At 41.9% G+C, this 13,236-nt stretch overlaps 1 protein-coding gene across 1 annotated transcript; it reads left to right on the top strand.

Annotated features, from left to right (window-relative positions):
• The first annotated feature begins 1,081 nt into the window (after window positions 1-1,081).
• On the top strand, window positions 1,082-11,803 carry LOC108145310 (homeobox protein onecut). The gene is made up of 5 exons (XM_017270654.1): window positions 1,082-1,240; window positions 1,750-3,627; window positions 6,102-7,048; window positions 7,933-8,111; window positions 8,620-11,803. Exons 2-5 carry the CDS (start codon window positions 1,793-1,795, stop codon window positions 9,088-9,090), a joined length of 3,432 nt encoding a protein of 1,143 aa, XP_017126143.1. The 5' UTR covers window positions 1,082-1,240; window positions 1,750-1,792; the 3' UTR covers window positions 9,091-11,803.
• Window positions 11,804-13,236: the final 1,433 nt, after the last annotated feature.

The following is a 13,236-nucleotide window of genomic DNA, read 5'->3' as shown; positions in this document are numbered from 1 at the left end:
TGGGTATTCATAGAAGTCTCCTGCGCACACTTTCCGGTGTTCATCGTCACTACGTGGACGGCCGCCACAGTGATATCACATTATTGTAGTTATAGTGGTCTAGAATTTCTTAAGCCGTTTTGATTGTTTCTCTCTCTGCCGTCAAGCTCAAGCTATTTAATGTGACAAATAATTATAATATCTGATTGGGATTTCGTTTTTGTAGACCTAAGGTATTTAATATGTATAAGACTAGGTCTTTTTAGATTCATCGGTCTCTTTGTGGTTGTTACATTAAAACTAAAATACTTTGTGATTCGTACAATAAAACTCAAATACTAGAAGTACAATTACATTACATTACGTTACAATACCAATACTCATTTTAACATTTACAGATTATTACATTTAATGTTTCGCATTTTCCGTATTTTGTTGGCAACCAGACACTGAGAAGGATCCCTAGTAGCTGGCCTAGTCCGGAATAATCCGATCAGCAGATATCAGATATAGGGATTGACGATATAGACGAACTGTAAGGCTCTACAACCTCTTAAGTCGCCCAATCCGGTACGCACTGTCGAAAAACACCTGCGAACGCCTCTCCCAAATAGAACCGTTTGGATTTAAACCTTTAAAGGTGTGTAGTAGGGGCTTTTGCAAACCCGTTTATCAAAGAAATACATCACGTTCCAATGTAGTAAGCGGAGCAGTGAGCTATCGCAGCCCGCTCCCCTGGCCACAGTGCGCATGATCCGACCTTAGGGGTGGGGACTGTGGTGCAGTATGTGCCTGTGGCAACCCTTAGCGCGGTGGTGGTGCGTTGTGGCCGTTCACTTCCCTGCGGTTCAGTTCCGTTCTGTTTGGTTTGGTTCCGTTCAGTTCGAATTGGGTATAATTCGCGTGAGGCTGAGACTCACAAAGCGCGGCGGTCACATAACAAACTTTCTGAAAAACCACCCACATGTGTGTACACACGTACATGCGTAGAGAATTTTCTAGCCGAAGGTTTCGCTTGTGAAAACAAACGAGGCGTTGTGACCGAGTCTCTAGCTCTCCATCAGAAAGCTGCCTTATTGGGGAAAGTGTATCCTGGCTAGTGAGGCTTCATTTGATATTAGATTCATTGGAACATTCCAGTCAGGAAGGATATCTACTGAGTGATTTGTGTAACAGTGCTATGCATAAATTCGACTCGAGATGCAGAAAGTGGGACGAAGACGCCTCTGCGAAGATGTAGCTTAGGCCATTCAGATCCTAGGTAAATGTAAATACGTTTCAAAATCATGCCTTAGCTGGCTAGCAAGCGAAGCGAGCCACCGTTTAAGCCAATTTGCTCACATGTAAAAGTGAGGAAAATATTAGAAAAGTGCAAGCAACCCCTACCCTTTGTCCCTGCGTGTGTGTGCCAGAATACACTCACATATGTACGTGTATCTGTGTTTGTGTATTAATGAAGCAACCCTTAAGGTCGGCGACGATGGCAACGACAAAAAAGTTCTGTGCAACTAATAACAAAAAATAAACTAAGACGTAGTCTACTTCTAACCGCCGATAACTAATATCTAAGCCAATCCCTTATTATAAATCAAACTATTGTTATTATCTTAAGTATATTTGTAATGGTTTGCGGTGTTAAATGTGTAGTTTCCCTAGTTTTTAGCTGCAGGACCCCTAGTTGTACGGCGAGATATCTAAACTAAGTTACATAAAAACAATACCTGGCCTAAAGTGCACTAAACGGTTTCTGTTTTCACCACTCCCTTGCAGATGCATTCGAATGGTAACGCAACGCAAGCCACATCCATAAGGAATGGAGTCCATAAATGAGATAATTGACCATCAGACATTCAGCCAGGAGCTAGTGGAAGATGCAGCCGAGTTCATCACTGTGGCTCACCATTCGGAGCGCCACCATCAGGAGGAAGGACCTGAGAGCGGCGAGGATCTAGCCATGTCCATGCAAACGATGATTGCCTGCTCCAGGAGCGAAGCGGGTGCGGGTGCGGGTGCGGGAGGGGAGAAGAAGAACCGCACCTTGTCCGGATCTGGGCCCGGATCGGGCTCCGACTCGGTCGTCATGGTGATCGATGCCATGGGCCACAGCAGTAGGCAGGCCTCGTATCAAATTGTGCCTCAGCAGCTCCAGCTGCAGCCCAGAACAATGCCTTTGCCCTTTGGGCTCCTCCAGCAGGAGCGGCACCAGCATCAGCATCAGCATCAGCATCAGCACCAGCACCAGCACCAGGAGTGCCAGGGTCGCTTGGGCAACAGCAGCCCGGTGGACTTTGGGGCGTCCGACATCAGCTTGGATGGTCTGACAGTGGACTCGACGGCCCAGGCGGTTCTCCCCCAGGGAATGGCCATTAAGCAGGAGCAGAAGCTCCAAGCCAACAAGCGCATCCGGATGCACGTGGACGTGGCGAGCGTGAATGCAGGACTCGAAGTGGACGTCGACGAGATGGACGAGATTTCCTCCGACGGCGTCGGGTGTGACGACGAGGGGGTCACCCTCAATCAGCACCACCAGCAGCTCCTGGAGCAGCAGCAGCAGCAGCAGCAGCAGCACTACGGCCTGACCAGCCATCATCCGCATCACCAGGCTCACGCTCAGGCGCTCCATGGCCTGCACCACAGATCAGCCCAGCTGGAAATGGGCTTGGGAGGACTGCACGGCGAGGTCCTCTCGGTGATCGTTCACTCGCAGGACAGCGACAAGGATCTGGATGGCGAGGGAGACGCGGATGGGGACGGGGACGGGGACGGGGATGGGGACGGGGATGGGGATGGGGAGGGGGAGGGGGAAGTGGAGGGAGAAATGGATGCAGAGGACGAGGACGACGACGATCGGGACTCGCGCAGTCGAGGGCAGCTGCTCAGCCACAGCTCGTACCAGACGCTGACCTCGGTGAACGACCGACTATCCCCGCCCGGCTTTAGCCAGACATCGTACGCCACGCTGACCCCCATCCAGCCCCTTCCGCCCATATCAACGATGTCCGAGAAGTTCGCCTACTCCGGCCACATTTCCGGAGGGGACAGCGGCGACACGGACGTCAACGGAGCGGAGGGAGGAGGCGGAGTATCCGAAGGCGGCGAGGTCACCAATCAGTCCGCCGAGGCCGTGGGCACTGAACCGGGCTCTGGTGGCAACGGGGCCTCCTCTGGGTGCAGCAACAACGACTGCAGTTCTTTCTCTGCCCTCACCATGCCCATGGCGAGTGGCCACTTGGGCCTCGGCGTGCTGGGCGGCGTGCAATCGCCCTACTCCCCCTACGAAAAGCTGACCGCGATGATTTCACCTCCGCCCAACAACTACCTGGTCTCGTGCGATCTGCACGCCTCGGTGTCGGGACGCGTTCCAAGCTCAACCCAACTGCAGATCAGTCACAACGGCCACAAAAAGGACACTCCAACTGCCCACGGACAAGCCCACGGACACTCCGATGTCAACGGAGGGAAGTTCGCCTACTCCGGCCACATCTCCGGGGGCGACAGCGGCGACACTGACGTGAACGGAGAGAAGTTCTCCTACTCCGACCACATCTCCGGGGGCGACAGCGGCGACGCAGATGTCAATGCTGAGAAATTCGTCTATGCTGACCACATCTCTGGAGGCGACAGCGGCACGGATGTCAACGGAGGAACGTATGTATTGAATAAAACAGTCTATAATGATTCCGGACATAAAATGGGTTCAATAGACACTTTTTATGTCGTGACTTGGATTGGTTTGTCCAAACCTTGAAATTTAAAAATATTATGGTTTAAACAACTTTCACTCCGGGACAATTTTTAATAAGGAAAAAACATTTTGTAGGTATTATTTGTTAAAAAAACACCTCTTAACGCGGTTAATTCGTGACGATCGGGCCTTTCACATACAAAATGTCTGATATCTAATTTTGTCACAAACAATAAATAAGCGACTAAAAAATGCACAACTTTTAAAGTAATTCAGAAAAAAATGTCAAAGAAAAATAATTATAAATAGGACGGTGACTGTGAATCTTAACTCGTGACCGGAATATCGGAATCAAAAAAATTGATATGCATTTTGAAGCTAATGTATTGTTCGAGGTAATCAGGAACAGATTTTTTTCTAGCTTTTTGAGCACTTTGAAATGAACAACGAGATTTAAGCACTAACCATACAACAACATGTTGTATGGTTAGTGATTTAAGATACAAAATCTCGTTAATTTGTTGAAACAAATAGAAAAAAAAATGTTAAACTCCTCCTGATTACCTGTTGATTTATGTGAAAAAGTAAAGTAAAATATTTTTCAAAACGAGTGGTTCAGTAGATTTTGAGTTATTATGTGCACTTACTGCAAAAAGGTCGTTTTCGGAAAATTTGATTTTATGCACTACTCCCCTTAAATGTTTCCATTCCTAAACAAATGCTTATTCGAATGCTTATTCGATATAAATAAAAATTAACGAGAAAGTTGTCTGGCTTGCTCTAAAACGTTCAAATTTTCTTAATTTCGTTGTTTTAAGACATTTGCTTACATCTTGCTCACTTTTTTCCAAAGTATCTGATTTCATATAAGTTTGCTTAAACTAAGAAAAGTTTGATAAAAAAGAATAAATATTGCATAAATATTTAGTGAACATTTTTTTGTTCCTAACTTGAAACTATTTTTATTATCTTTTTTTTTACCAAATTGCATGCTTTTAGGATGAATCTCTTGCCCGCGCAGCGTTCTGTTCTGAACTGAGAAATGTTGAGGTTTTTTTTCTTAATAACTTTCGAAAACGTTCTTTCAGAAACAGGTGATATATATCAAAAGTTGAGGAATCTCAAGGGCAAAAAATAATTAATGGTAAACGGTTGTATTTAGACCAATTATGTTAAGAAAGTGTGATTAGCATTTGTCAATACCTTTTAAATTATCTGTTGGTTTACCCTCAATTTTAGAAATTCGACATACAACTTTTTTCGTTCTAATTACAGGGAAATATTTAAATAAATAAATAAATGTTTAAGTAAAATTGGGACTTGTTTTCAGAAACATTATTCTAAATAACACGAAGGCTTACCCTAAAAACTAACTAACTCTAAAACCTAGATATTTTTTTTTATATAGAATTTTTTTTCTAAAAATTCTTAGCCTAACTCTAAAATTAAATAATTAAAACCATTTACAAAATTGTCGAACCCAACCCTATAATGAAACTAGCCCTAACAAGACAGCCAAAAAGTTCAAACTAACTATTCCTCCTACAAAGCAATCGAAGTTTGGGTGGCGCCATCTGTCGAACTCCATAGACAACACTAGAAGCGACAGTTCTTTCGTTGTTAAGGGCTTAATCTAGGACCTTCGAATATTTTTTGATATGTTGGGCCGGTAAAAAAAACCTAAAACAATTGTATACGACTTTTCGAAAAACTAGGTAGTGAGCTGGAAAAAAGCTAGAAGATGCTGAACTTTCTATACCAACAGCTATTAAACCAGTAAAGCTACAGACAAGTGCTTTTATGGTTGGTCTAAAAACCATAGTTTTGAAATTATTACAAAAACTTTTAATTTTAATAAGTTTATAAACTTTTTTACAAATTTTTCAAAAACGGGCGTGCAAATTTGTCTTTAATTTTTTATAAATATGAGCTAAACTTTTGCAAGCCAATTTGCAGTTCGACAGATGGCGCCACCTTAACTTCGATTTTTTGTAGGAAAATATATTGAATATTTGGGGTGGAAAACTCCACTATAGCGTTCTTTCTTGTTTTATATGTAAGACATGTTACCTTAATAATTGGTTTATATTACGTTTTCTCACTAACTTTAACTTTAACAGTAGTAACAACAAACAGTTAAAAAAAACTTTTTATCAAACAATTTATTTCAATTTATTTGATCTACTTTTTAAATTGGCACCCTGCTTTGAAATTGTTTGGTAAGAAGGCTCGATTTTAATGTGCCGACTACGAAACTAATTATAAAAAATTGTGTTAAAATAATAACAGTCGTCCCAAATTTGATACTTTAAATTTGTTTGAGTTGAAGGCCGATCGTCTGATTTTGTTTGATGATAATAAAGTGCGATTAGGTCCACAGGAAAACAATATGCAATTTAGCTGGGTTAACCCTACAACATCAAATGTCTTCTTTAAGGAACTGGCTTCAAATGCACCCCGACCGGGAGGTTCGACTCCACATGCCGGCCGAGCTGGAGACGAGGTTCCACATGCCGCCGGAGCGCAGGGCGCGGCATGGCGGTGGGCACCTGAACCGCAGCCTGCCCCAGAGCGCCGCTCCCAGCGGCCCCCCGGACTGGAAGCCGGACGACTGGAAGCACGGGAATGGAACCATCGTCAGTCTGTCCGCTGACCTGCCCGTGGTTGTGTCCCTCACCCCGACACCGCCCCCCATAGCAGACGACTTGGCGGGGGCCGGACTCAAGTTGGGTGACCGCTTGTCCCCGGGTCAAAGGCCACAGTACTTCCTGGACAAGGGCCAGGAGCCCAGCGGTGTGCCTGCAGAGCAGTGCAGCCCCATCCTCCACGGCTCTGCGCTCTCGGTCTGCTCCCTTCACCAGCAGCCCCAGCAGCCCCAGCAGCCCCAGGCAGCCCAGTTGAACGGCTTCCAGGGGGCCAGCCAGCACACCAAGACCTTGGCCTGCGCCTCGCCCAAGGCGGCGGGTGCAGCTGCAGGGGGCGGATCGGGCCGCGGCGGAAGCACCGGCGACATGGAGGAGATCAACACGAAGGACTTGGCCCAGCGCATCTCGGCCGAGCTGAAGCGGTACAGCATCCCGCAGGCGATCTTCGCGCAGCGGGTGCTCTGCCGCTCACAGGGCACCTTGTCCGACCTGCTGCGCAACCCGAAGCCGTGGTCCAAGCTCAAGTCCGGCCGCGAGACGTTCCGCAGGATGTACAAGTGGCTCCAGGAGCCCGAGTTCCAGCGCATGTCTGCCCTGCGGATGGCAGCTGCCCAAATTCCCCAGCGCGCGCCCTTGGGAGCTGGAACGCCGCTGGTGTCAGCAGCAGGGTCAAACAGCTCTTCGGCGACCATGCCGACGGACTTGGACCTAAACGTCGGGCCTACGATGACCCCCAACGGTAAGTTTTCCCCTGTAACTAAATTTTATACCCGTTACTCGTAGAATTGTACTCGTACAATTCTCACTCGTTGTATTGTATTCGTTGAAAAGAAAGTAACAGGTGGAAGCTAACTTTTGCGATCCTGAACCTAGCCACGTTTGCCTGTCTGTCCGTATGAACGCCGAGATCTCGGAAACTATGTACATATGTATGTATAACAGACAGAGATTCGGTGTTTAACACGCAGCGCAAGTTAAGTTAAGGACCGCTTTTAGTGTTTTACATCTATTAGTTTTTAATTTTATACCAAAGGCGAACAGTGTTTGTGGGTCCGATTATCTATTTCTGCAGCAAATTGTAATTTGAATAAGTAGCTAAAAAGGCTGTCGTAATTATCAAACATTTTCTCGCTCTTGAACATATGTAGTTGGTGTCAAAAAGATCAGCAAAAGTCTAGTTTTGCAGATATGGTTTTTGTCTAAATATTGCCATTCCATGACACATAGGAACATAAATGGAAGATCATTTACATATGTTTACTGAGGAGATCTGGTCCTTGCGGAACTCGTCTAGTAACCGGCTTCTATTAGCTAAAAATCTATTAAACTAATTTGTTTTCTTAACCAGATTTTATCAAATTTTGTTTGATGGTATATGACATACCAGTTTATTTCTTTATGAGAAGCTTTTTTTTGATACAGCCTTAGAAGAGGAAAGGAAACAAATTATATAATTGTTAGTCCTGCACTTGAAGAAAACAAGAAATCTGCTTATCAGTTCATCCTCAATACGCTTTACTGGACCAATCGAACTAACAATATTTTATGGTTCTTCTTTTATTTCATTTAACAATGTTCTGGAACGATCGTTCGCCGGCCGAATCACAACTGGCACAACCTCAGCTCCGCCCAATGAATCTGTCTCCTCGTCTGCAACTACACCTGTCATTAACGTTTCCGCCACCAACGTCGTTAATTGTCGTCGGAAGGAAGAGCCTCAGATCGAACAGATGCCTCAGCCAAAAAAGCCTCGATTGGTCTTCACCGATCTCCAGCGACGAACTCTACAAGCCATTTTCAAAGTATGTATTAATATGAGTGCTCCAAAAATGTGCTTAAATTGGCGATTCACTTTAGGGGGTTGGGTTTCAAAGGCCAAAAAAAGTTTTTTGTGTGGATTTTTTTTAGTATATGCTCTGCCAATATCGTAGGGTAATTTAATAGAAGAACATGCGTTTGAAAGATAATAATAATCCATTGCTATATGTGTTTTTTGTGACTGCTCAACTGTTTTTAAAGCCCAGCTTTAATACTCCATAAAATCAATGTTTGTCATTTTCTAATTAAATCTTAACTTAGTTAATTAGGCTGTTTTTTAGCCTAATGCAAATAGTTGCCCCATAACTTTGTGCTTTGAAGAACTTGCTGTAGTCACACAGTCCCATGATTGGTTGATAGAGTTGATTTGCCACTTCCATTCTTTTTCCAGAATTGCTTTTTTCTAACAGCCATTGAAATGGGACTTCATTTCTATAAATTTAGCATTAAGACAATTTTTAAAGGGATTCGTGTTTGTGTATTACTTTTTAGGAGACCAAGAGACCTTCGAAGGAGATGCAGGTGACGATTGCGCGGCAGTTGGGTCTTGAGCCCACTACCGTGGGCAACTTCTTCATGAACGCCCGCAGGAGGTCGATGGACAAGTGGCGGGACGACGACTCCAAGAACGCGATGCACCTAATGCACAACCGCCAGCAACAACAGGACGAGCAGGAGGATGACGAGATCCACGTCCAGAGTCAGAACCAAAGCCAGAGTCACAGTAACAGTCACAATCACAGCCACAATCACAATCACAGCAACAGTCACAATCACAGTCAGGCCACGAGCAATAGTTTAACGCACGAAAACTACTCGAGTCTGCACACAACAGCCATGTCGCCCCTCGGAGCCTTCGACGAAGAGACCGACATGGACCTGGAGCTGGAAAGCCACGACTTTGACTTGGTGGACCCCGACGACCATGGGGACACCAATGACCCGACCGGGGAAATGTTGTGACAGCATAGCCGAAACGGACGTCGCCAGTGCAACAAGCCCGATCTGCTGAAAACATGCCCCAGTACTCGCCACTTCAACCGCAACAGCAACCGCAACAGCAACCGCAACAGCAACCGCAACAGCAACAGCAACCGCACTCGCACTCAGTCTCGCACGGTACACACGATCCCTTCGAGGAGGACGATGGAGGTCAGTATTCGTCGCATTTTGAGGAGGAGCGACGCAGACTGTAATTGTAATGGCAGTAATAGCGCGGAGAGCTCCCCGCATCAAGATGACCGGGATGAAGTAGCGTCGGACCATTTGCTTGGGGACGAACAGCTTTCAGACGGGAAGGGCCAACGGAAGCAAAGCCTCTGCTCAGACATACACGAGCAGCAGGAGCCTGGTGTCTTCATCGATGACATGGGCATCTCCAACTGCTTGGACGACTTGAAGGTGATGATAGTTTGCTGAGCACAGAAGGGTTAGCTATTTGCCGCGACCAAAAGGTCGAACAAACATTTTGGCCTATGTTTTTTATAGGAGAGCCCCAGTTCAAAATAGGTTTTGTTGATTTAGATTTAGATTATTCATCTTTAAGTTCATTACCAACCTGCAAAAGTGATTTTATTCTTAATTTTTAAAAACTAATTGTCACCGCTTTCAAAGCCCTCGCATTAATTAGAATTATGATTGAAACTGGTTCACGGCGTCTGAAAACTCAACTCTGTCCGATTCCAACTGAAGTGACTGAGACTCACCAGCCTGAGTGATTATTGAGTGATTTCCAATAGTCTGTGAAAACCACTTGCCTAGGACGTTTTTGTGTTTTGTCACTCAATCACTCAATCACTCAATCAATAAAAATAGACCCACAGGCTAAGAGCTCTGTTCTCGGGGACAGAAACATTGTAAATGTTTTTACCAAGTACTAGTTGAGTAAAGTGCTGCTCAGATAGTTAAGGCTACGTGACTTTTATAATATTAAAACGTTTTCGGGCGGAATAACGTAGCAATTTCCATCGTTTCCAGTATACAAATTACGCAAATCGATTTGTATTCAAAGGCAGCATTTTAAAAAAATGTACGATTTATATATTCATTATTTTATTCTTTTCGGCAAAATATTCAAGAGTTCATATTTTAGGTAGTTCGATTGTGTTTTAAAAAAACAATACGCACCTTGGCTTTTGTCTTACATAAGCTTTCATAATTGATCTCAAATATTTTTACCCTTGCTAAGGGTGCTTTAAATTTTTGCATTTTCTTGACCAGTATCACTGGACAAGTCAAGTGATATGGACATGGAGCTAAAGATAAAGATATAAAGATTCTTCTTTACCAATCTAATATGGATACTTTTCACGAATCAAAGTCGATGCCTTGAATTTTGTCCTTATGTCTGGACATCGATAATAAATAGCTCCATTGCATTCATTTAAAAATATAATTATTTATTTGGCTAATAATATAAGCCTCGGTTTCTTAAGCTGTAGACAGTCAAAAGCAGTCTTGTAAGCATTTTATATGGACATTGTGGCTTTGAAACGCTTTCAACTTAGATGATTACACTAACTTATTTGTTTTTTTGTTGTCTACAAGAGTTTAGCTTCCTTATTTATATTTATTATATTTATCTTCCTTATTTATATAAAAACGTTTGCTAGAGTAGCACCTAGATGAATTTTCCTCTGATAAGTTGATGACAGCTGATTTAATGAAACCGTTCCAAATATTTTTCATTGAATTCAATTGTCACACGATCACATTTATCGCATGACTTTTAGTTATTCATTACGAAAATGCAGTAAGAGTATGAATCTAAAGGGCACTCGTCTCAAAAGTGTAATAGTGTAGGCAGTTCTTAAACGATTTCAATTTGCAAACATTTTCATATATAAAGTTGACCTCCTGTTTTGTTTAGCATAACCTCACTGGCAGTTAATGGCAATTGGCCTTAGGCAAATGGACAAGGGTGTTTGGAAAGAAGAAATGTGTATGTATGTAGATATATTAGTTTGAATAAAATTAAAGAAATGTAAATGGAGAGTCCCAATTAAAGAAAAAAAACATATATAACAATGTCAAAATAACTGTATCTAGTCAAATTAATAATATAAAAAGAAATCAACTTAAACAGTTTATGCAAATATTATATTTAACCTAAAATTATTAATTTCACTAAAACACTCTAGCATAATCATTCACATTTATAAAGGTAATAATGTACCTTCGTATTTACGTTTTTTTAATACTAATACGGGCCAAATATTGATTTTAAATGTGAAATGTGAAAATGTCAGACCTGACAGACTAAAAATCGTGAATAACAAAGAGTTTACAAATCGGGTTTTAACATAAGAAACTGTAAATAAATGAAATATTCAACAAACCCTTCCAGTTAAGTTTGAATGCAGATATTCCATAAAAACCGCTTACTTCATGGAAGAAAACCACAAAGAACTATGTATGATTCATTATTAAACGATACCAAATGCTTAACAATACTCAAATGTCAATATAGCAGGCATTATGTTAATATCTGTAGGATATATTACGCAATTTCGCAATAGGAATACGACCCTCGATGTATGCTAGTCAATTTAGTTTAAATACAATTTAGCAACCTACGCGAATGAAGGGTGGGCATGTTTAGGCACATTCATATTTTAAGTATTTATGTAAAAATCAAGCAATGCAATAATAAATTAAAGGCAAACTTAACTTGTAAGTACCTCTTTATGTATATATGGGGCTAAAGTGGCTATACAGCTCAAGATTATAATTTTGTTCGACATTATTACCCTTTACTAGTTGAGTACTCGTATTGTACTCTTTTCGAGGAGTATTTTAGGAGACGAAGGAAGCCTTTTTGACCTGTGACCTATAAACCAGTGGTTCTCACTCGTGTGCTCAATAAGTGCATTTGTTCTTGTAATAGGAATATTTTATTTTATTATCTAAAAATTGTATTATGTGCAAAGTGAGGGCGAGATGAAAACTCTTTCGTCAAGGGGCTCTGAAATATACAAAATTCGAATTTAGCTGAAATTACTGTAATTTCTTCACCGCAACAAACCTACATATTTTTTAGCTTCAGGCTCACCGCTTTTTAAATTCATACTCCATTCAAAATCAAAATTATCATCCACTTGGCAAACAATTTAGAGTTAGCCAATTTGAGCTTATCATCTTACAAATAGAGTTTCTCGACAAGTGGTTAAAAGTTGTTTAAAGTAATTTAAACAATTATTTGACGTTTAAAATGGTTCTAGCGATCGACTCACTTTGTCAGTCTAATTAAATTCAGTTATTTAGCAATCACAACCAAATTAGTCAGTCTACTTTCACATCGATTTATATGGACATCGTGCTGAAAACTGTTACAAAAAAACTAATTTGAAAAAACTTAAAATTTAAATTTAATCAATTTAACACCTGTCGGAATTCAATAACATTGAAGATTGGTTTTCTGTGAACGGAACGCGCTATATAAGTTGTTTTAAAAATTTTAAATTTGTGTGTTGGCCAACAAAAGGCAGTTTTGAGCTAAAATATGTTTATATTCTTGACTGGTGTTGGTGATGTTTGCTGAAAAGTTTCGTTACTAAACCCGTTTTCATTCTTACAAAAATTGTATTTGCACATTGTGTAGACAAATTTATAAAACAATACTTTTATTTAAAAACTTGTAAAATAATAGATTATAGATTATTGGATTCCTGACTGTCTGCACAATATATTGATCGCTTGATTATAACCTTCTTAGTCGCAACTACCTTTTTCCATATTTTATCGTACCTGGAGAAGTGCTGATCAAGCGGAAGATATGACAATCAGCAATATCTGGGTAGTACAATATGAGTTTCCAAGTGCAGGTGGGCCAAAAGAAGTTATCCGATGATGCCAATTTCCTTTTCTTTTTTGGTTATGTTTGTTTGAACCCTTGGAATTTCTTTGACAAAGTAAAGATGATGATGATTGATTGCCATACGGACTCGTTTTATGACATTTTTCATCACTTCGCCAAGAACTTCAGAAGACAGACTCTTTCGCTCGTGTCGAAAGTTGTCCTTTAGGGCTTCTGGAGTCTTGGGTTTGTTCATGTAGACAGGGGACTTTAAGAAACCGAACAAAGACACGTCTGGAACGGCTTAATAGGGC

Source organism: Drosophila elegans, unplaced genomic scaffold (genome assembly GCF_018152505.1).
Source record: "Drosophila elegans isolate 14027-0461.03 unplaced genomic scaffold, ASM1815250v1 contig_349, whole genome shotgun sequence".
NCBI classification, from domain to species: domain Eukaryota; kingdom Metazoa; phylum Arthropoda; class Insecta; order Diptera; family Drosophilidae; genus Drosophila; species Drosophila elegans.
Note: the sequence above shows the minus strand (reverse complement) of the source record. Positions and strands in the feature narration are given on the sequence as shown.

What these genes read in the sequence shown, in the direction of transcription:
- LOC108145310 (XM_017270654.1), top strand. Translation starts at nt 1,793, where the DNA reads ATGGAGTCCATAAATGAGATAATTGACCATCAGACATTCAGCCAGGAG. An exon ending in GCCTACGATGACCCCCAACG is followed by an intron (nt 7,049 to 7,932) that starts GTAAGTTTTCCC and finishes GCACAACCTCAG; the next exon opens with CTCCGCCCAATGAATCTGTC. An exon ending in CTCTACAAGCCATTTTCAAA is followed by an intron (nt 8,112 to 8,619) that starts GTATGTATTAAT and finishes ATTACTTTTTAG; the next exon opens with GAGACCAAGAGACCTTCGAA.